Raw genomic sequence first — 22,770 nt, 5'->3', positions numbered from 1 at the left:
TTTCCGTTGTGCTGTAAAATGTCCGCTCTATTTGTGAACAAGTGCCTCGCATTCATGGCCTTATTGAAACTAATGGCAACTTTTCCGTCTCCTACAGACTGCCAAATTCCACTTATCTCAGCAGATTGTTTTCAAGATCCTGATCTTCATATTCAAATCCCATCCATGCAATCTGTGCTCGTTCTCCATTCCATACATTCCACTCTCTGATTTACCTCTTATCCACTGCACCAATCACTCCACCATCAAAATTGTGGAGTCCTGTAGCATATTGGTTAAGAGCACTTGCCTCGCAAGTGAGAGGACCCGGGTTGGATTCCCTGGGCAGGGGGAAACCTTATGCAAGTTTCCTTATTCCTTTGTTTAACTCGCAGTCAGCAGGAGCCCAGTTGTTAGTCAATTGGCGGATCGCTTTTCCGGGGGTAATAACCACTTAAAAATAATAATAATAATGATGATTTGGTCCCTCAATCCATGGCTGTTTGTGAGACATTGCTGTGCACAATTGGCTGCTGCGTTTCAGCCACAAAATATACAGTCAATTCACTTTACAGTATATTCTGTGAAGAGCTTTGAGACGTCTCGAAGATGGGATAGAGCATTATATCAAAATCAAGAATTATTATTAAAACTTTCAGCCAAAGTTCGGACCTTGATCTCTTCCAAAGCACTTGTCCTTTCTCGCTCTCCCTGCTTTCAAGAATCCTAAATATGTATCTTTTCAATCTTTAGTGAACAGAGCTGCTCAACTAAAACAATTCTTGAGGCCAGAAGCCAAAAATGGATGCATTACCAGAGAAAGAAACCTCTTACTCGTGGGAGCAGCATAAATATGATTGATGCTGATGGTGGAAGAAAAATAACTGAAGATGACCCCATGGGAATGCCTTATATAGGAAGTGAGACAGGGAAGCAGCCTGGATCTGAATAAAAGTCTCTTAAAGAGACATGTTTCTTTTGATTTCTCCTATTTGTTTCCCGAACTTACTCCAATATAGTACTGAAGGTAACAAATGCGGAAGACACAAAACGGGTTATTGTGCTCCATGCTCTCAATCTAAGTGCAATTCTTGTCCGTTGTTAAATTCGCCCAAATTATTCCTTGTGCAATTCTGAATAGCTAATTTTAAAATCTTAAGTGATATTTAATAATAATCCTTGCATTTGATATAGCACCTTATCATGTCATTGAGACGTCTCAAAGCGCTTCACAGAATACAGTGTAAAGTGAATTGATTGACTGTATTGATTTTGTGGGTCAAATGCAGTAGCCAATTGCGCACAGCAGTATCCCACAAACAGTCGTGGATTGAGTGACCAAATTATTACGATATAAATGACACGATATTAAAGATATAAATTGATGAATGGACAAGAACAATGCTCCAAAAAGCTTAACTTGAAATGATTGGGTTAACACTGTGTGCCATGTCAGGGTATTTGAAAACAGGTTACTATAATTTGCATGGTTTGGGGCTCTTAGTAAAGACTTTCATAGATTTGCACACTATTAAATCTGTATTATAAGATTTTTTTTTATTGTACCTGAATATAACAAACAGGATTATTGAAGTGAGAATTTAATTAAGAGGGACAATGCCATTAAGATTACTTTGCAAATCCTTGTTCTGTTCAGGGATGGAGAAAATTGATATTTGCAACTTGATTATTTGACACAAAATTATTCAGTGTGGCATTTTTGTTTGGCCTATAATTACAGCATGTGTTTGTAACAAAAGGGGTGGGAAATTGTCATTCAGAACTCTGCAGCTCGTGTACTGTCCCGCACCAGGCTTCGGGACCACATCACTCCCACCCTCGCTCGCCTCCACTGGCTCCCCATCCCCCAGAGGATTGATTTCAAGATCCTCATCCTTACCTACAAGGCCATTCACGGCCTCGCTCCCTCCTACCTCTCCAACCTACTATCCCCCTACCTACCTGCCCGTACCCTCCGTTCCTCTGGCTCCGGTCTGCTCCACGTCCCCCGCCCCAACCGCCCTACCATCGGTGGTCGGGTCTTCAGCCTCTCAGCCCCCAGGCTCTGGAACTCCATCCCCCAGTGCCTTCGCCGCCTCCTCCCTTTCCTCCTTCAAGGCCGGTCTCAAAACCTTTCTCTTTGACCGAGCCTTCAGTTCCCCTCTCGACTCTCTTCCCCCTCCTCGCTCCCTCCCCTCCCCTCACCCTGACCATTTCCCCCCTCCTCCCTCCCTTCCCTCCCCTCACCCTGACCATTTCCCCCCTGCTCGGGTCATGACCCAACTGTGCAGCGCCTTGGGACGTCCTCCTGACGTGAAAGGCGCTTTATAAATGGAATCTTGTTGTTGTTGTTGAAAGGTTCAACCAGGCATTGTTCATTAAACAATTGGATAAAAATTGAGAATATTTACTAACAAAATTTTCACTAAAACGTTTCTTTAACCAATATTTCTGTTATTATTAGGAGAGGCCATTTCTATTTGGTTGATATACCCAGCGCCTTGGGACATCCTCATGATGTGAAAGGCGCTACACAAATGTAATTTTGTATTGTACACCTTTTAACTGCATTCAGCACTTGATCACAAAACACTACACAAGCATAAATTGCTGAATAGCAGGGTTTGTTTCTCTTGTATTTGTTTGCTTGACAAGATGAGGGATGTTGATGCTGTGTGTAATGGAGCACTTTTCTCATTTTAGTACATAATGACAGCAGTGGTCAGGTACAGTATGATCGGATGTGGTTTAAAGCATTCTTAGTATGCTCAGCAACAACAATTTGCAGACAGCAATGTCTTTATGTTGCCAATCTCAGCCTAAATTCAGAAGAGCACTTCCCTTCAGAACTCAAAGATCATTGCTAATCCACTGTGGCTCCTCATCTGACTGCTGCATTCACCTACAAAATACAGTCACTACACTTAACAGAAGCACTTTGAGACACCCTCCTGACACGATAAGTACAATATCAAATGCAAGGATTATTGTTATTATTAATCCTCTTGAGATTTGCTGTTCTTTTACCTCTATGCCTCCTAAAATTGCAAGTGCCCTCTATTATTCTACCTGAAGGATGTGTGAACCTGGACTTGTGAGTGACTGGAGGCTGTTTGACCATTGAGCTTCACAGCCAAGTCTCTCAAGTCCTGCCCTGTTATCATCATACACAGACTTTAGCAGGGACCACTGGCTGGAATCCTGACTGACTTTTCCCCTCAGTTATCAAGGATATTGAGAACTGTTCTATAGCCCTGATTGATTTCGGGAAGAACTGAAATTCTATCTAATATTAACACGTGGGACCATTTTGATTCGAAGTGTAACAATTGTGGAAAATTCCTCAATCCAGTCTTAATTCAGACGTTTTGTTAAGAGCCACAAAAGACAACTTTTAAATGAAGACGATTAAAATAATAACTTTGTCCAGTTCTCAGCTATCTTGCATTTTAAGAGAAAAAAGGCTTGCAGATTAAGCCTAGGTGAAATTCCTGACCTCTTATCTGTATGGTTTTGTATCATACAGGACACTGACTTAATTAAGCGAGCCAAAGGCAGACCTTAAAATAGACATTTTCTCCTGTTTTATCTTGTCGTTATGATAAATCAATTTTATACCTTGCAACTATTTTTAGCCATATATCAAGCTGCTTTATTTTTATTTGAGGCAAATGCATGTGTTGATCTTTATTTTCCAATGAGCTCTGGTACGTTTTATAGATGTAATCCAATCTGCAGTCCACCAAACATATAAGCAAACTACTCTCTACAAGTATGTTTCTGAGGCACACTCCCTTGCTGCAAAATGGAATTTAAAAAAATCAGGATGTATGTACACCTTTGCATACAGCATTGCTATTTTTAGATCACTGCCCTCCTCATGGGAAACCTGCAGTCTATTTTTTAATAGCACCAAAAGGAAGCCATACTATTAGTTAAGGGAAGGGGCGCAATGCAAAGTGATGCAAAATTAATGTGACCACAAAAAGCGATTCAGAGCTGTATAGGTCATATTGAACTGTGCATGTAATTTTGAATTAAGTTTATAGTTTAAAAAAAGTTACCTTAAAAATTGACGCTCGTGTTTGATTCAAGGAGGGTTTTTTTTTCAAGCACTCGAGCCATTTCCTCCCCGCCTTCAGTTCAGCTAATTAGTGTAGCCCAAAGCTATTCATCATTTGCTGTCATGCTGTCAGAAACCAAGCCACAGTACCTCCATTGAAATAAAATAGAACAGTGCTTCAGTCTGCTTGCATTTGCCAATCCATAATGGTCCTGCTTACATCGTTTGATAAATTGTTGGGATTGTGCAGGAGATGCAGCAAGATATTAATGCAAAAATTAAGAGGTGGAAAATTTAATAAAATAAAACATTGTTTTTAACAGAGACAGTCAATTAACCAGTATATTTTTTCTTAACCAAAATAACCCTTTGTGAGTTAAAGCAGAGGGAAACAGAATAAATGAATTTTTAATAAAGATGACAGTGTTACAAAAAAACTGATGCATTTTTGCTCTGCAGTCTATTCTTCTCTTGCACCAGACTTCATTTACCCATCAACCTTCATCCTCGCTCAACTCCACTGGCTCTCTCTCCCCTGTTGGATCAAATTCAAGATTCTCATCCTTATTTTCAAATGCCTTTACAGAGCCGCTCCACCTTCTATGATCCTATTACCTTGGTCACTTCCTCTCCGCAGCAAACATTAACCTGCTTCACATCCCTCACCTGCTTTACTGTTGGGTGAACTTTCAATCAATCTGCCACCATTCTCCGGAACTGGAACCCAAAATGTGCCCATCTCTTGTTGCCTTCAAACCCCCACCGCTATCATTTTGTCTGTGGTTTTAGCCATCTTTTTCCTTCCTTCCCCATTTTGTTTTTTTTGTGTGAAGCAATTTGAGACATTATTCTGGCGTGACGAGCTATATAACTGTAGATTATTGTTACTGTTGTATTCAAGATACAGGTCTATAGGCGGTGCACAAGCAGCATTTTTAAAACGATAATTTATGTATAATTTTTTATTTCTGCAGGTAATGTGAAATCTGATAAAATTAATTTCTCTTCATCATATAATGGAGTAGGTTAAATATAAAATTAGGGAAAATATAAATATGAACATATTTTAATGTTAAATGTTTCTGTGGGATTTGCAAAAGCACTAGGACAGGTTCTGGGTAAATAAATCACTTGAGCCCATTTGATCTCCTCCTTCCAGGATACCTACTCAATCATCCTCTTGTCACATCATCAAGCTGTTTTGTAATTTGTGTCCAGTATCCTGGTGTCAACTATCTTAACCCAACTCCAGTCCAAGAGATTGACTAACGTCTGAATTATTGCTGCTTTGTGGGAGTTTAGCATTTGACACTTCACCTGAACCTGCTATAGAATCACTTGTTGTACTTTTTCCGCGCTACCTTCCATCTTGATGGAAACATTCGATTCAAAAATAAATTAAATTTAAAAAAATTAGTCCCTTCAATCCATGACTGTTTGTGGGGACACTGCTATGCGCAATTGGCTGCCGTATTTTGCCCAAAATATATACAGTCAATTCACTTCACAGCATATTCTGTGAAGCACTTTGAGATGTCTTGAAGACATGTTAAGGCGTTATAATCAAATGCAAGGATTATTATTACCATAGATTTTCCATCAGCAGATCAAAGTTTTTATGTTTTGGCCCTCATAGATTCAGGTAAGGTATTTTGGTTTTAATGCTTATTTTCTAGGTTGTATCTTTAAGAGATGAAAATTGTGTTCAATCCCGCTGCGCAAATGTTATTTCACAATTAAGATTGCAGGCTTAGTTAAAATTTTAAATGACTTGGTGCTAATTTAAGAAACGTGTTGAGAAACTCCTTAAGTGTTACTGTGTGGTGTCAAAAAATGAAAATAACTACTGATTGCAGGAAATAACTAATAATAGATGTGCAGGAAATAAAAACACAGACAGTTACTTGACTCAAATTGTGTTCCTTAACTCGGTGGAATCCACTGATTCAGATCTCATTCAGACAATGATCAGCTGGTTATATCACAATGATCTGGAGCCCATTATGTGGTTAACCTCTTGCTCTTTCTTGTATCTCAGGAAATTGATTTTGCTTCCATCACCATCCTGGCAATACCTTCAAATATTTGGAAACAGCAGCAGATCTCTGTGTGTTATACTTGTCAGTGTCAGTGAATTAGATATGCTATATTTTTACTAGTCAACTTCTGCTGTTGTCAGGCATTGCCATTATACAATACAAAATGGAAAGCATATCCACACTGCCCTTCCCATCATTGATCAAGTCTGAATTCACATCCATTAACAAAGGTGGAAAATAATCTGGTTTGATTATTGATCATAAGTTGGAAATGCACTGTTTATGTGAAACTGCTAACAACAAAATTAAATCAAGTACAATATTAGAATATATATATATATTCACAACATGACAAAAAAGTCTATCATTTTTAACCCTGTATTACCTACAAATGAACTCAAGCTAGCAGCTCCTGTTAATGCCTCAAACCAAAGCAGGTAGGGATGTCCTATATGGACAGAGTGGAGCTTGCCAGACAGTGTATTCAATGGCAAGCGATGAGGTTTTAGCTGGTTAAGCTCCAGCAGCATCCAGCATAAAATCTGGTGTCTCCAAATTCAGCTTCAGAGATACCATAGTTGCCTTTCTTCCCCCCAAAACAGACATTGGTTTATTGACCTCTGAAAAGGGAAGATTTTCAACCTTAAGTTTTCTGGTCTTATGTTGGGTGCTCAATCAACTGAACCTGGGACAGTCCATAACAAATAACTGTCTTGAAATTCCTCCTGGTCTTAGGACCATTTAATAATGATAATAATAATACTTCTTTCATTGGATATAATGCCTTATCACATAGTTGAGACGTCTCAAAGTGCTTCACAGAATATATTGTAAAGTGAATTAACTGTGTATTTTGTGGGCGGAACATGGCAGCCAATTGCGCACAGCAGTGTCCCACAAACAGTCGTGGATTGAGTGACCATTGAATTTTTTTATACAGAGAGATTATTACCCCCGGAAAGCCATCCACCAATCGACTAACAACCAAGTGTCTGCTCACTGTTATGTAAACCGAGGCGTGTGAAGTAAGGAAACTTATCTACTAAGGATTCGCCCCACCCAGGAATCAAACATGGGTCCTCTCGTTTGTGAGGCAAATGCTCTAACCACTATGCTGTGGGACTCCATTTGTCTTTCAGCTACTGAAAAGAATCAGCTTCCAAAGTAAGGCTGATTTGAAGAATTTTCTACAATTTTCTGCACGATCCTAAGTTTTAAGACAATGCGGTCATGCAGGCTAAGTATAGTTGGATTTTCAGGTCTCTGGTTCCAACCTTGAAGAAGATACTGTTGCATTGGTGAGTGATGAGGATGTTTCTGAGATTTAAGGCTCTTAAATTATGGTAAGGGACTGATGGGATTGAATTTGTTTTCATTGCAGGATAGAAGATTGGGAGAAAAGGTGATTCCCATCTTTAAAACACAAAAACATTAAATGTTTTCAGGTTCCTTAATTCTAACTGCGATTAAACAACTAGAGAATTTAATTGTGATAAAAATCCTAAAGCAGCATGCAGATTAGAATGTTTTCTCCCCCGATGAAGCGGTGGATACTGTTCGGGAATCAGATTAACAATTAAAAGCACGTTGATAATCTCATTTAAAAAGACCTGAATAAATACCTGATTATGGATCAAATTGAAGGATGTAAAGGTAAGCGAGGGCAACAGATGACTGAATGCTCTATAGTACACAATGTTTCCTTTGCCGAGAGCCCTAGAAGGGCCATTCTGTGCAATGGCCCTCGTCTGTATGGCATACATAACATCCAAACTCCTTCCTAAATTAAAATCTTATAAGGAACTCATTTCAGTTTTGAAAGAAACAGGAAAAATCCACTCTCCAGGGGTTGGGGTGGGGCTTTTGAAAACCAGGACAAAGACAGCCTCATATTGTATCCTTGCAATAATTATCACATCACAGAAGACATCTTCTCATCCATTTCTGATGATTTCAGCACCTTGTCATACACAGAGTTTGTTTTATTGCCATTTATTCAATTGAACTCTAATGTGTCATGAGGCTGAGAATATGATCCTATTGTGACAAATGAGTGGATGCTAATGAGTCTTTCTTCACTTCTACAATGGCAAATGCCCATATTACAATACAAATTATTAATCTTAAACATGAGTAAAGCATTCTTATTGTGCAGGTATTAAATCCTATCTCTGGCAGTTGTTCACAGTTTTGATGAGGTAAAAACAGATGAGCAACAAAGCTTTATGAGGCTATATAAGGCAAAGGATGGTCTCTGCAGCGTCTCGTTTTTCATAAGACAGTATAATTAATAAGAACAAATGTCTTGTACTCACAAATTCAGGAATTTGGCTTAAATCATGCATATTATAATGCCAATAACAGACAAGGTATCTTCATTTCCCAAAATAAAAATCTTATTTAAAACTGCATGTACACCTTGTGCAGTGTTTAAATATTTATTAAATGCAGTGCAGGATCAAGCAGCGGAAAGTGAATCTGCCTTTTCCAGAATAGCCTCCCATGTGATTGACTATTTTCACACTGTTAGAATTTTAACCAGTGGAATCCAAAGCTTTACAATCCATTGTCTGACCTCTGTCACTAACTAGATGTTGTTCAGTAACACATTTTAGAAATCAAAAAAATACTGAATAGAAAATTAAACGCAACTTCACTCACCAAAATACTGTACACTGAAATTAATCTAAATTACAAATTCATGTGCAAACAAACACAGGGCTAACTATCCACTTTATAAAAGACTGAAATTATTCCAAATATTGAAAACACCAAATTGATTAATTACGTAAGGTTTTACAATTCCTGTCAACAAAACCCCCACGTTATCTCAAATCAAATATGTATGGCAAATAATACAGCCAGAAAGCTATTTTGAAAGGCGAAGCATAGCCGAATGAATATTTCATTATCTATGTTAATTTTTGGTTTGCAGTATTCCAGGGGTTGGGGGAGAATAAATTTAAGCAATGTATTTGGGCCAATATTCTTATGCTTGAAGAGATTTATCTTAATCACTGTAATGTATATTTTTGAAGATTCCCTGGTTAAAATAATGTGTTCTGTCTTACGTGCAGATTTTAAAAGCCCGAGGGAATCTTGTTTATATACAAAAACACTCAGTGCAGGCCGTGATGTGGTGTTATTTTAAACCCAATTCTATTTCAGAATCAACTTAAGGATATAAGTTTCAGAAATGGATATTCCAAGGAAGTTGAGCAATATTTTTAAATATAGGATTACAGATTCAATTTAGAAATCCTTAGCTTTAGCTGGAGATTGCAGGCTGAACAGAGGGGACGCAGCTAATCTTCCCAGCCTCAAAAAACTTTGGATTACCCATCTCTGTTCCCTAACTACCAAACCAACTACAATTTGCCTTTCCTCTCCATGGTCCTGGAATGAGTTATTGCTTCCCAGCGTTCCCCTCCCTGCATGAAGCCCTCCAATCTGGCTTATGCGCTGCCCACAGTTCTGAGACTGCCCTAGTCAAAACTCACAAATGACATTCTCTCCATCTGCGATCAGGGCTCTCACTGCTTCCTCCTTGCCTTGACCTCTCTGCTGCCTTCGACACTGTTAACCAGTGTATCCTTCTCCACCGCCTTTCCTCTCAATTCCACTTTCACAGCTCTGTGCTTTCTTGGTTTCATTCTTATCTATTCCAACGTCTTCACTTTGTATCTGCCAATGGCTTCTCCTCCTGCGCCTGCACAGTCATGTATGGCGTTCCTCAGGACTTTATCCTCTCCTCTTTGATATCTACATGTTCCAGCTTCGTGATGTCATCAGCAAACTTGGGGTTAACGTCACATGTTTGCAAACGACACCCAAGGCCGTTGTACCTCTGACCTACTGCCTGTCAGACATCAAGCCCTGGATGAGAGCTAACTTTCTCCAATTAAACGACTGTCGAGGACCTTGGGACATCTCCTGACATGAAAGATGCTCTATGAATGCGATCTATTTTTGTTGTTCTGCAAAACTGAGTTGGGTTCTGATCATTGTAATTGGTCTAGTGATTGGTTTTGTTTCTTCTAGGGAGCAATGGGTTAATTTGCTGCTTATCTACTGAAGATCCAAAAACCGATGCCGACATGTTTTAAAAGGTTAATATGACTAATGCCCAATTGGTGACACAGGTGCAAAATATGGAGTTAATCTCAGGGGTTATTCATAATCCCCAAGTATTAAAGAGATTGGTCTTCTGGGTAAACATAAACCCATACACATTATGAGTGGACAGGAAATGTTATCTCAGATTCACTGAAACATGAAATAGTTTCTGTCCCCAACGTGCTTAGGTAAGACAATTGCGTTCACATTTGAAGTACGTAGTTTGAAAATCCAACGGCAGGAACCATCTGAATGATTGTATAATTGGACCCATCCAACCTGTGCATCTGATCAAATATTGAAGCCTTATTATAGCTTTAAATCACTTGTGGAAAATACCAAAAAGTGCAGCAGCTGAAAATGCTGAGAGGATAACGGGAGGAGGCACACGTCAGTGTTGTAGACTTTCCTAAGATTATGCTAGCATAAGGTCAAATAAAGCAAATCCCTGTTAATGCCAATGAATTAAAGCAATGTAAGTGACGTTTACGATGCCATGGATGAGATCACTACCCATATACATTTTCCAGGTACAGTAATTTGCAAGAGCTAAATGCACTTTCATATGGTAACATTTCCAGATTTTTCTTTATTAAAGTTTTTATGGGCAACAGAAACCAGGTTAAAATCAAGCGGATAAACTCATGGGTCTCTGGAGGCTGGTGATCCTATCTCCCTAAATAAGATAAATAATATAGAGGCTTATGCTGCTATGTTTCTACAATGGAATCTATATGTTCCTAAACATTATCCTACCGGAATCGTTCACAACATGAGAACATATTTCAATCAGAATGAAAGAAAAATACCTTAAGTAAAAAAAAAATCATACAGTTGTTTTGATTTATTTTGATGAAGTGAAAGGGTTTTACATAAACCAAAAGATGAATTTGAAATAGCAGGTAATACAGCCAGACTTAGAGAGTAGTTAATAGTCAATTTTAGGTACTGGTTAATGCCTGCAGTTAGGTATGGGCATATGTGCAGGAAAGAAAAGTAAAGAATGCAGAGATTACTGAACATGCTGAAGTAATTACAAGGCTGTATTTAAGGGGCCACAATATGTCATAACTGACGAGAATAAAATCTGAGCACTTTGTAATCCTCTTGTGAACTCCAAGCCTGAAGTCAATCCAGAAAATCACATTTTCATAATATGTGGTAATAGTTACGGTTAGGTTGTATTGAATTTTGATTCAGCTCCTTGACTCAGGGCTGTAATCAGTATTTCTTCCAAGTCAGGTAGTGAGGTTCCTTTGTAAACTCCGGTTTTCAAACTCTGCTGATTTATTTTTCTTTTTGGAACTAGAGTTCACACATGAAGTGGATACGTGTGTCGAACAATCCATCAATAATGCCACTCTGGCTCATATATGAAGAATGACGACTTGATAATGGACAGGATTGCCAATGTCAACTGTGTAATCCTGCCCCACAAAACTACCTTGAGAGAGAGAGAGGTAAACACAGCAAATCAGAGGAGAAAACCAACTGTCTTTGACCTTTGCTTCCTTCTAATTCGGGTATTCATGTCATTTTTTTCAGTTCCTCTTGTCTCTCCATCTCCTGGAGATGCTGATCTTTACTGAGCTATAATTCCACTACATCTCATCCAAGCTATCATTGTTCATGTGTGAGCCTTCACTGTGAATGTCAGTGGTTACTTTACTGGGGGGAGGGGGGTGCGGGCGAACATATGACATGCAAACCTGAGCCTATTCCTTGTCCAGCATCAAGATCCAGAATCTCCGCTCCCTGTTCTCCCGGGGCTGAGCTAATTGCAGCAACTCACTACTGCCTCAACCGAGACCTAGCATAAAGATCAAACCTGGTCTTATATCTCAGTAATATACTGGGGGACATTACTGAACCATTGGGGAACTCTATCACTTTCATTTTTGACTGAGAAATATGGCCGGGCATGAAAAATATATGCAGGTATTTTAATGATACTTCCTCCACCCCCTGCCTTGTTATCATGTAACTGTAAGACATATAGGATTTGCAAATTGAGAGTAAAATATGGGCAACACTGCAGTTTATTGTACTGCATGGCTGCTAACAACCTATGACGTTTTACTTATTTTCTTTCCATATTATGTTACAGCTGCCCGGGTACATGCATACCTTCCCGATATATCAACGTGTTTTGCAAACATTGTTAAGAAGGATCCTGAAATCCCAAACCAGTATTGAATTATTAAGGATACTAGTAGTGACAGAGAACTAGACAAATGATGGTTCACTCTCCTTTTAGAGTGGTGTCGTAGGGAAACAAAGAACACATCCGAAGCACACCTCAATTGTTCAAGGTACAGACAGAGTATACAAATGTTATTTGCATGGATTCAAATAGGATTTAAGTTTATATTCTAAAATGGTCATATCTGCCTATTCAGTTGGATGGTTAAATGTTAGTGGAAAGAAATCATGTAAAGTTTTTGTTGTTGAAGTAGCAGAAACAGTTTAGGGAAACATTAAGGACAGAAAAGGTGATTCATAGATGATGTAGACCAGCAATGCTTATTGCACTGTGTGGTATGAATTGTAGCACTCTTTCAATTCACCTGTAAATCATCGAATCATAGAATTATACAGCAAAGAAGGAGGCCATTCAGTCCATCGTGTCTGTGCCGGCTCTTTGAAAAATCAATCCCACTCCCCCGTGCTCTCCCCATAGCCCTACAAACGTGTCCTCCCCAAATAATTATCCAGTTCTCTCTTAAAACGTGTTATCGAATTGGCTTCCACCACCCTTTCAGGCAATGCATTCCAGAGCCAACAATTCGCTGTGTGAAAACATTTCTCCTCACCTCCCCTCTGTTTCTTTTAAATAATTCTTGACAAACTTGCTGCATATACCTCTGGTCTTTATTGATGGGCTGCCCAACTATGGCAGTTTCATTGAGGATAACTGGTTGTGTATAGCAGTTACAGGAAAGGGCTTTCTACAGAAACGGATGATGCAAGTTTTTTAGTCAAGCTTGGCATCCGCCCATTGAAAATATTGACTTCAACTCAAACTTACTGCCCTGAGAATAATTATTGAACCTGCGGGCCAAAAAAGCCAGACAAGCTACTGTAAAAGACAGAGTTACATCTCACTTTTGGCTGAAGTAACAAAAGTTAGGATAAAACAACTAAAAATTATTTTGACCTCACGGTTAGGATGTGGAAAAATAATTCTTTTTACTCTCGGGTAAATTTGCGATTTTTTTTACACATAACTCAGAATTTTGCATATGTCAACCATATGTCAACCACCTAAACATGGAAATTTCTCTACATTTGCAATGGAATGTGCACTCTCTCCCTGGAGGGATGCATCCTGCTTACCTAATTCTGGAAAGTATGAGGCTCAGGTTGGCAAGAGCCAAGACTTGCAGAACCCAAAGTGTGTGCTGTTGCTGGAATTTATCCAACTAAAACCACAGAACTTGCCATTGAGAGCACTGTCTGCCAAACTTCCCACTGCTTTTCCAGCTGGGACCACGCTATCTGTTAGGGCTTTGACTTGCATGGTTAACAGGAGCTGAATGGGAAAAAAATACTGCGAACCCACCTAGCTCAAGAAAGATAACCAAATTGGGCACAGAAGTTTGACTGGATATCAAGGTTCTGTTACCAAGAAAGTTACTTTAGAACCAGTTCAGCTCCAAATTTACTAATATTTTTGTTTGCTATTGGCTCCCTACTTGTCATGGGATTTTACTCGGTTAGTTCCTGGGATAAGGGGACTGACCTATGAGGATAGGCTGAATAAACCAGGGCTATATTCTCTAGAGTACAGAAGAATTAGGGGAGATCTTATTGAAACATATAAGATTCTTAAAGGGCTGGATGGACACAGAGGGATTGTTTCCCCTGGTAGGAGAATCCATAACCAGGTGTCACAGTCTTAAAATTAACGGTAAGGTATTATATCAAATGCAAGGATTATTATTATTATTTTGAGATATTCTTCACATGAAAGACACTTTACAAGTGCAAATTTATATGTTTCAATAAGAGGGTGAATCTATGCTGCACCCCCTCTAGGGCAAGTATGTCCTTTTTTAAATAAGGAGACCAAAACTGCACATAATACTCTAGGTGCGGTCTCACCAATGCCCTATACAGTTGCAGCAAGACTTCCCTACTCTTGTACTCTAAATCTTTTGCAATGAACGCTAACATGCCATTCGCCTTCTTAGTTGCTGCTGCACCTGCAAACTAACTTTTTGAGACTGGTGTACAAGGACACCCAAATCCCTCTGCACACTAACACTATCTAATCTCTCCCCCTCTAGAAAATAATCTGTTTTTCTATTTTTTCTACCGAGGTGAATAACTTCTCACTTCCCCACATTAAATTCCATCTGCCACCTACTCGCCCGCTCCCCTCGCCTATCATCCTCAGAGCTTACTCTCCCACCTAGTTTAGTGTCATCCGGGAATTTAGATACGTTACATTCAATGTCCTCGTCTAGATCATTGATGTAAATTGTAAATAGCTGAGGCCCAAGCGCTGATCCTTGTGGTACTCCACTAATGTGATTTCATATTAGTAAAATTGAACAAGCTATCAACCAGTAGGTTCCCGAAGAGAACGATGATACTGTTTCCTTAAAAATGGATGCAGCCCTGATGCTCACGCGACAAAGTTAGAGATACTTTGATGGAAAACGATTTGTGTTGTATGAGGAGTTCGATGTTCTTTCTTTTATTCAAAGTGAGCAGCGTGTATGGACAAACTTAATACTAATAATAATCCTTACATTTGATGTTGCGCCTTATCACGTCGTTGAGACAACTCACAGCGCTTCACAGAATATACTGTGAAGTGTAGTGACTGTGTATTTTGTGGACGACACAAACTTAAGGCTGTTAAAACGCCTTACCTTTTTGTTGGTGCTTGTTGTTGAGCTAATTTTTAATTCCAGCAAACTGCTGGTTATAAAATCTAAACCTACAAGATGAAACTTTTCTTATAGGCAGGATCACAAACTGCACAATAAGATCACACTTCTCTCTCTCTCTCTCTCTCTCTCAATGTTGTCAATACATCAGCTAATCATCAGCTTTATTGATGCCTCTATTCGGCTCGGAAGAGGTTTTCTTCTTTTGCGCAGTATTTTGAAAAATATGATAAATTTGAAATATTTGGTCATGATGAAAACGAGAAAACAGGTCAATTGGCTAAAAATATTATTTGGAAGAAAAAAAACCCCAAAGGGTGGGGCAATATGTTAATGTCAATACATGTACAGAAGTATTATACTGTTCCTCACTTAACCAGAGCTGGTTTGAGGTTGTCTCATATATATATATATATATGTATGTATGTTCCTCCAGTATAGTAGAGTCTATTCTGTTTGCAGGCTTTGCTGTGCAGTACCTGATGGCTGATCTGGCTGTTGCAGTGCTGGCTTTAGGAGGTGTGTTTCACTGTGCTGCAGTTATAAAGAGGCTGTCCTAAAATCCAACCAAATGATGCAGCAGTTTTTGATGTTTATGATGCGGATTTTTTTTTTTTGCAAGTGTGCACAAGGTTGTTTAGTGCAGTGAGAGGAGGAGGAGAGGGTGGGGTGGTGGTGGGGGGGTGGGTGGGGGGGGGGAGATTTTTTTTAACTTTACTTGGGAATTGCCTGCACTGCGTCTAAACTGTCTGGGTATCCTGTGTGAGAGGGGAGCTTTGCATTAGGATAAAACTGTGGCTTTTTTCACTGCAATGTGGGAGTGGGAGCATCATTGCTTGGCTCTTGCTGCTGAATGAGTGTGAGAGGGGTGGGGGGGGAGTGGTGGTGGTGGTGGTGGTGGGGGGGTGGACACTGCATTGCCTTGAGCTGCACTCTGCAGAGCATTAGCTCTCTCTTGTTTTTCTCTCTCTCTCTGGTGTGTGCTGATCACTGCAATGCTAAAGGAATGAGCAGTCAGCTTGGCTGGTTAATGTATTCAAGTCCTTCCACATTGCACCACATGATGCATCCATCCTTCTCAAAGGGGGCAAGGATGATGTACCAGTAAGGATTAGGTTCTCCCCCACACCCCCACCACCCCCCCACCCCCCCTTTCCTCTCCTCCCAGGCAGACCATGTAGCTTTAATGCAATATCATACACATGCACATTTAGATTTTTTTCTCCCTGCATATTGTTATGTTGTAATGACAAAAAAAAAAGCAAAACCCTCCAGTGTTTTACCCAGTTTTCTGCCTTCTTCTGCTGCAGACCGATGTCAGGAAGGGATGGCTTGTGCACAGTGTCAGGGCGGTGTAATATAGTCTATTAATATTTCAGCAGATCTCTGATACACAAAAGCTGTAATTCGATATCCATATTAAGGAGAGAGAGAGGGGGAGAGAGAGAGAGGGAGAGAGAGAAAGAGAGGTAGAAGAAAGCAGAGAAGATAGCTTTGCCATGACTGTGAGTCTGGATGCATTCCTGCAGTGCTGAAGCTCTCTTATCAGGTAAGTTGCTCTCCTTTCTCCTCTCCTTCTCTCTCCCTCCCTCTCCCCCTCCCTCTCTCTCTCTCCCTCTCCCCCTCTCTCTCTCTCCCTCTCCCCCTCTCTCTCTCCCTCTCCCCCTCTCTCCTCCCTTCTCCCCCTCTCTCTCTCCCTCTCCCCCTCCCTCTCTCCCTCTCCCCCTCTCTCTCCCTCTCTCTCTCCCTCTCCCCCTCTCTCCCCCTCCCTCTCTCCCCTCTCTCTCCTCTCCCCTCTCCCTCCCTCTCCCTCCCTCTCTCCCTCTCCCCTTCCTCTCCATCTCCCCTCTCCCTCCCTCTCCTCTCTCTCCCCCTCTCTCTCTCCCTCCCCCTCCCTCTCTCCCCTCTCTCCCCCTCTCCTCTCCCCTCTCCCCTCTCTCTCTCCCTCTCTCCCTCTCTCCTCCCTCTCCCCCTCCCTCTCTCCCTCTCTCTCCCTCCCTCTCTCTCCCCCTCTCTCTCTCCCTCTCCCCCTCTCCTCTCCCTCTCCCCCCCTCTCTCTCCCCCTCTCCCCCTCTCCCTCTCCCCCTCCCCCTCTCCCCCTCTCTCTCTCTCTCTCTCTCTCTCCCTCTCTCTCTCTCTCCCCTCTCTCTCTCTCCCTCTCCCTCTCCTCATTCAGCTCTGAGGGGTTTTCTGCATTTCGTCCCCCACCTCTGGTCCCCCCTCCAGTAACACCGCCGCGGGTTCACCCGAATGGATATTTCTGCAGTACATAGAGAGGAGGATTTGAGCATAACATGTCGAGCAAACACACACTGACACACACTGACACATCAGCATCCCATCCTGTCTGAGCCAGGCTCACCCAGGGCTGAGCCAGGCTAACACAGGGCTGAGCCAGGCTAACACAGGGCTGAGCCAGGCTAACACAGGGCTGAGCCAGGCTAACACAGTACAGGACTGAGCCAGGCTAACGCAGTACAGGACTGACCAGGCTAACACAGTGTAGAACTGAGCCAGGCTAACGCAGTACAGGACTGAGCCAGGCTAACGCAGTACATGACTGAGCCAGGCTAACGCAGTACATGACTGAGCCAGGCTAACGCAGTACATGACTGAGCCAGGCTAACGCAGTACATGGCTGAGCCAGGCTAACGCAGTACATGACTGAGCCAGGCTAACGCAACACATGACTGAGCCAGGCTAACGCAACACATGACTGAGCCAGGCTAACACAGTACAGGACTGAACCAGGCTAACACAGTACATGACTGAGCCAGGCTAACACAGTACAGGAATGAGACAGGTTAATGCAGTACAGGACTGAGCCAGGCTAACACAGGTCTGAGCCAGGCTAGTACAGGACTGAGCCAAGCTAGTACAGGACTGAGCCAGCTAGTACAGGACTGAGCCAGGCTAGTGCAGTACTTGAGCCAGGAGTGTACAGGCTAGTACAGGACTGAGCCAGGCTAACACAGCACAGGTCTGAGCCAGGCTAGTACATGACTGAGCCAAGCTAGTACAGGACTGAGCCAGGCTAGTGCAGTACTTGAGCCAGGAGTGTACAGGCTCGTACAGGACTGAGCCAGGCTAACACAGCACAGGACTGAGCCAGGCTAGTACAGGGCTGAGCCGGCTAGTATGGGACTGAGCCAGGCTCGTACAGTACTTGAGTCAGGCTAGTACAGTACTGAAACAGGCTAATGCAATACTTGAGCCAGGCTAGTACAGGTCTGAGCCAGGCTAGTACAGGTCTGAGCCAGGCTAGTACAGGACTGAGCCAGGCTAGTACAGGACTGAGCCAGGCTAGTACAGGTCTGAGCCAGGCTAGTACAGGTCTGAGCCAGGATAGTACAGGACTGAGCCAGGCTAGTACAGGTCTGAGCCAGGCTAGTACAGGACTGAGCCAGGCTAACAGTACAATTCTTTTGCATGTTAATCTGAACCTAAGTTTTTTTTTGTGTGTGTGTTTGTGTGTGTGTGTTTGTGTGTAAAGTTCCTATTCTGCAGCATCCATCTACTCTACTGTGTGTGCATCTTGGGGTCTACTACCTTGATCTCCTGAAGTTAAAAGGCGTTCTATAATTTAAAAAAAAAAAAAATCGCTGAGTTGGCAACATCACACCACTCCACCACTTCGATCCATTTTAATTGAGAGCCAGACAGAGAGAGCAAGAGAGAGAGAGAGACACACACACACATCGGAAAGCAAGACAGCAATGCTGGAGTCAGCGGGAAAACCAAAAGCGAGACGTTAAAGTGATATCAGCAACAACAAACTCAAAGCCCTGCTTCCGAATGCCCCATCGAGGGGAACCAACCATCCCTGGATCTGATAGATTAAAACATCTCAACTGCTCGAAAGACTAAAACCCACCGAGGTACAAGCATAAAACAACAGCAGCAGCGAAGAGAAGGTTTGCCAGGATGACTGTTTTAGCAGGCGACAACATAGATGAAGCCTCCGCCTTGCCTGGACACCCTCAAGACAGTTACCAACCCGACCATGAGGACCACGAGTGTTGTGAGCGGGTGGTCATCAACATCTCGGGGCTGCGGTTCGAGACCCAGCTCAAGACCCTGTCCCAGTTCCCCAACACCATGCTGGGCAACCCCAAGAAGAGAATGCGCTATTTCGACCCCTTGCGAAACGAGTACTTCTTCGACCGCAACCGCCCCAGCTTCGACGCCATCCTCTACTATTACCAGTCAGGTGGCCGGCTAAGGAGACCCGTCAACGTGCCCCTGGACATGTTCTCGGAGGAGATCAAATTTTACGAGCTGGGGGAAGAGGCAATGGAGAAGTTCCGCGAGGATGAAGGCTTTATCAAAGAGGAGGAACGCCCATTGCCAGAGAATGAGTACCAACGTCAAGTCTGGCTCTTATTCGAGCATCCCGAGAGTTCTGGACCAGCCAGGGGCATTGCCATAGTCTCGGTCATGGTCATTTTGATCTCCATCGTTATCTTTTGCTTGGAAACCCTGCCAGAGTTGAAGGATGACAAGGATGTTGCGAGTAGGACAGTGACCATTGGCAACGTCACGACTATTTACAAGCAGAACATCCTCACCGATCCCTTCTTCATCGTGGAGACCCTCTGCATCATCTGGTTCTCCTTTGAGCTGATCGTCAGGTTTTTCGCCTGTCCCAGCAAAGCGGAGTTCTTCAAGAACATCATGAACTTCATTGACATCGTGGCCATCATCCCCTATTTCATCACCTTGGGCACCGAACTGGCTGATGAAAAAGGGGAGGAGAATAAGAGTGGGGAGCAAGCCACCTCTTTGGCCATCCTAAGGGTCATTCGGCTGGTTCGGGTGTTCAGGATTTTCAAGCTGTCCAGGCACTCCAAGGGCCTGCAGATTCTAGGGCAGACTCTCAAAGCCAGCATGAGAGAGTTGGGACTGCTTATATTTTTCCTCTTCATTGGAGTCATCTTGTTCTCCAGCGCCGTGTTCTTCGCTGAAGCTGACGACCCCGATTCCTTGTTCACCAGCATCCCAGATGCTTTCTGGTGGGCTGTCGTGTCCATGACCACTGTGGGCTATGGCGACATGTACCCCGTCACCATCGGGGGTAAAATCGTGGGGTCACTGTGTGCCATCGCTGGGGTGTTGACCATTGCCCTCCCTGTGCCTGTCATCGTCTCTAACTTTAACTACTTCTACCATAGAGAGACCGAAGGGGAGGAACAGGCTCAGTACCTGCACGTTAGTTGCCCCAACATCGCTTCAGAGAGCGACGTGAGAAGCCACAGCTCCACCACCATCAGCAAATCCGAGTACATGGAGATCGCGGAAGACATGAAAAACAGCATAGACAACTTCAGAGAAGCCAATCTTAGAACTGGCGAGTGGACTGTAGCAAACCAAAACTGTGTGAATAAAAACAAGCTGCTGACAGATGTTTAAAGAGGGAAGAAAAAAATAATAATACAAAAAAACCCTGGACTGAATGAAGTGATAGGGTCACACATTGTAGATACTGCACTAATCAATCCTTGTATTGCTTTGTTTACCTCGTAAATGCATTGATGCATTGCAGTTATGCTCAGTGAAATAAGCTTTCAGAAATACGTGAAAGGTATATTTTTCATTTATTTTTTAAATGGCTTTCTCTCTCCCCCTAACTGGGGTTAACAAAAAAAAACAAAAAAAAGGAAATCTTTACAGATACGTTTACGTGAGCACTTACATTCATTCTCCTCGAACCCTTGTTGACTTATTCTGCTGCTCGTCTGTCTTGAAAAGACAACCCAATTCAGCTCATTTACCAACAGCAATGCATGTGTTAAAAGGTACGATTCTGCAAGATGCACAAGGGGACCATTATACAAACGCATCCGATTTCTAAGTTCTGGTGAGAACATGCAAGCATCTGCAGCGATCGATTCACTCACTGAAGAATATTTTTTCGAGTTTTGAAGGATGATGTGATTGATGGCTTTGCATCGACAGAAGATCGCATCAAATCACCGACCTCCATCTACACAAAAAAAGAACCCCACACAAGAGACTGAATTTTTTTGCCTCAAATTTATGATGTAACAATGAATCTTTGGAAAACACCTGCAATGCCGCAATGGTGCAAGATTGTTAATAATTCGTATGCTTCCAAGACTGGATGTAAGATTATCTGTCCCCGATTTGTTGCAAAACAGCATAATGCAAAAAAAAAATCTCCAACCTAAAAATAGTAGCATGTCCTGGTGTTATTCACTTTTATCCATTATTAACTTTTGTCGTGGCATGACTGGAACATTACTTATATATAAAAAAAAGGAAAAAATATTTGTTTGGGTTTAAATTCAATTTACTTGAAACTTGTTTCCTTTCACCAAAAGTGCAGTCATTATTTATCATGTAATTTATTATTTACAAGCACTCATGTTCCCGATTGTTAACTTGTAATGGGGTAGGATAATTTTAGAAAATCATAGCATGTTTAACTATTTAGCATTATGGCCTATTTGGGATAGGTAATATGTAACCCAGTATAACGTATGCATGACTTGAGCTTTGGGGAAAAAAAGGTTGAATTATAAATATAGAAGGACATTGAGGGACCTGATGATTTTCCTGCAGAATTTCAGGGAAATGAGTTGGTTCATGTCCTCACATTGTTCAAAATATGATATAACATATCCTAATTACTTCTGGGGAAATAAATCTCTGAATCAAAGGAAAACAGGTTAGAGAATGTATATACTTACATACGGTTCTACCTAAATTAAAAAAAGAATTATTCAGTGATTTTAAAAAAAAAAGCATGACTTTGGTGCATTTTAGCAGAATGTAAATGTAAAATATGTGTAAAGGACGCATTTCAATTGCAGTTAGTTTCCTAATCAGTTCCTGATTGAGATAAGAACATTTGTTTTTGAGCTTCCCTATACTTTATTGCAGAAACTCAGCAAATGAGATAGTTGCTAGTGCCTTTTAAACCCTTAATAGCCCAGAGTGATGGAAGTGCCTGCATGTACAAAGAATTGTTGTGAGCTGGCATCCAGAGAAATCCTCTTAATCTGCAACACAATGAAATGTACCATCTAATTTCTATCCAAAGAGTCTGGCAAATGTTTCAGATGCTAGGGCCAATGGACAGTTGTCTTGGCAACACAAGGGTGGAAAATATAGACCAGATGTTTGTACAACACAGTTCTGAAAATGACAGTATTTAAACCAGCTGGTGAGAGATGTAGGAAGTGAAGAATGCAAAAATACCTTAGCAACTGGACATTACAATTGAGCAAGAGATGCCTGATAAATAATCTTTGATGGTTTCCCCCCTCTCCATCGTATTGATTTGAAAACAAAAGCAACACACTAAACAACAACAGAAAACATTGCATCCATACAGCACCTTTCACGTTGGGAGGACATCCCAAGGTGCTGAAAGTCAGTGTTCAGAACCTGAAAGCGAATACACAGACCTACCCTGATCTTCAAAAACTTCAAATACCACAGAAGAATGTCAACTTCATCTCATTGTGTCTACCCGCATAAGCTACAACATACCAAAAATATTTTAAGAAGAAAGGAGTTTCATGGCAGACTACCTCAGTTCAGATTGATGGAAAAGCAAGGACTGTTTTATTGCGTGGCTCCAGACTGAGGAATTATCTTTTTGTTTTTGGCAACTTCAAGTGCACACAAACAACTTTTTAAATGCAGGTTC

At 41.7% G+C, this 22,770-nt stretch overlaps 1 protein-coding gene across 2 annotated transcripts; it reads left to right on the top strand.

Annotated features, from left to right (window-relative positions):
• Window positions 1–16,264: 16,264 nt before the first annotated feature.
• Window positions 16,265–21,858, top strand: LOC103185568 (potassium voltage-gated channel subfamily A member 1). 2 transcript variants are annotated; one of them, XM_042334775.1, is made up of 2 exons: window positions 16,265–16,644; window positions 18,589–21,858. In XM_042334775.1, the coding sequence occupies exon 2, from the start codon at window positions 19,020–19,022 to the stop codon at window positions 20,502–20,504; it is 1,485 nt and encodes a 494-aa protein (XP_042190709.1). In that variant the 5' UTR covers window positions 16,265–16,644; window positions 18,589–19,019; the 3' UTR covers window positions 20,505–21,858.
• Window positions 21,859–22,770: the final 912 nt, after the last annotated feature.

The sequence above is a fragment of the Callorhinchus milii genome, unplaced genomic scaffold (assembly GCF_018977255.1).
Source record: "Callorhinchus milii isolate IMCB2004 unplaced genomic scaffold, IMCB_Cmil_1.0 Scaffold5, whole genome shotgun sequence".
In the NCBI taxonomy this organism is placed as follows: Eukaryota; Metazoa; Chordata; class Chondrichthyes; order Chimaeriformes; family Callorhinchidae; genus Callorhinchus; species Callorhinchus milii.
The sequence above is the reverse complement of the archived record's forward strand: the minus strand, read 5'-3'. Positions and strand labels throughout refer to the sequence as shown.

Coding starts and splice junctions, on each gene's coding strand:
- LOC103185568 (XM_042334775.1), top strand. CDS start 19,020: ATGACTGTTTTAGCAGGCGACAACATAGATGAAGCCTCCGCCTTGCCT.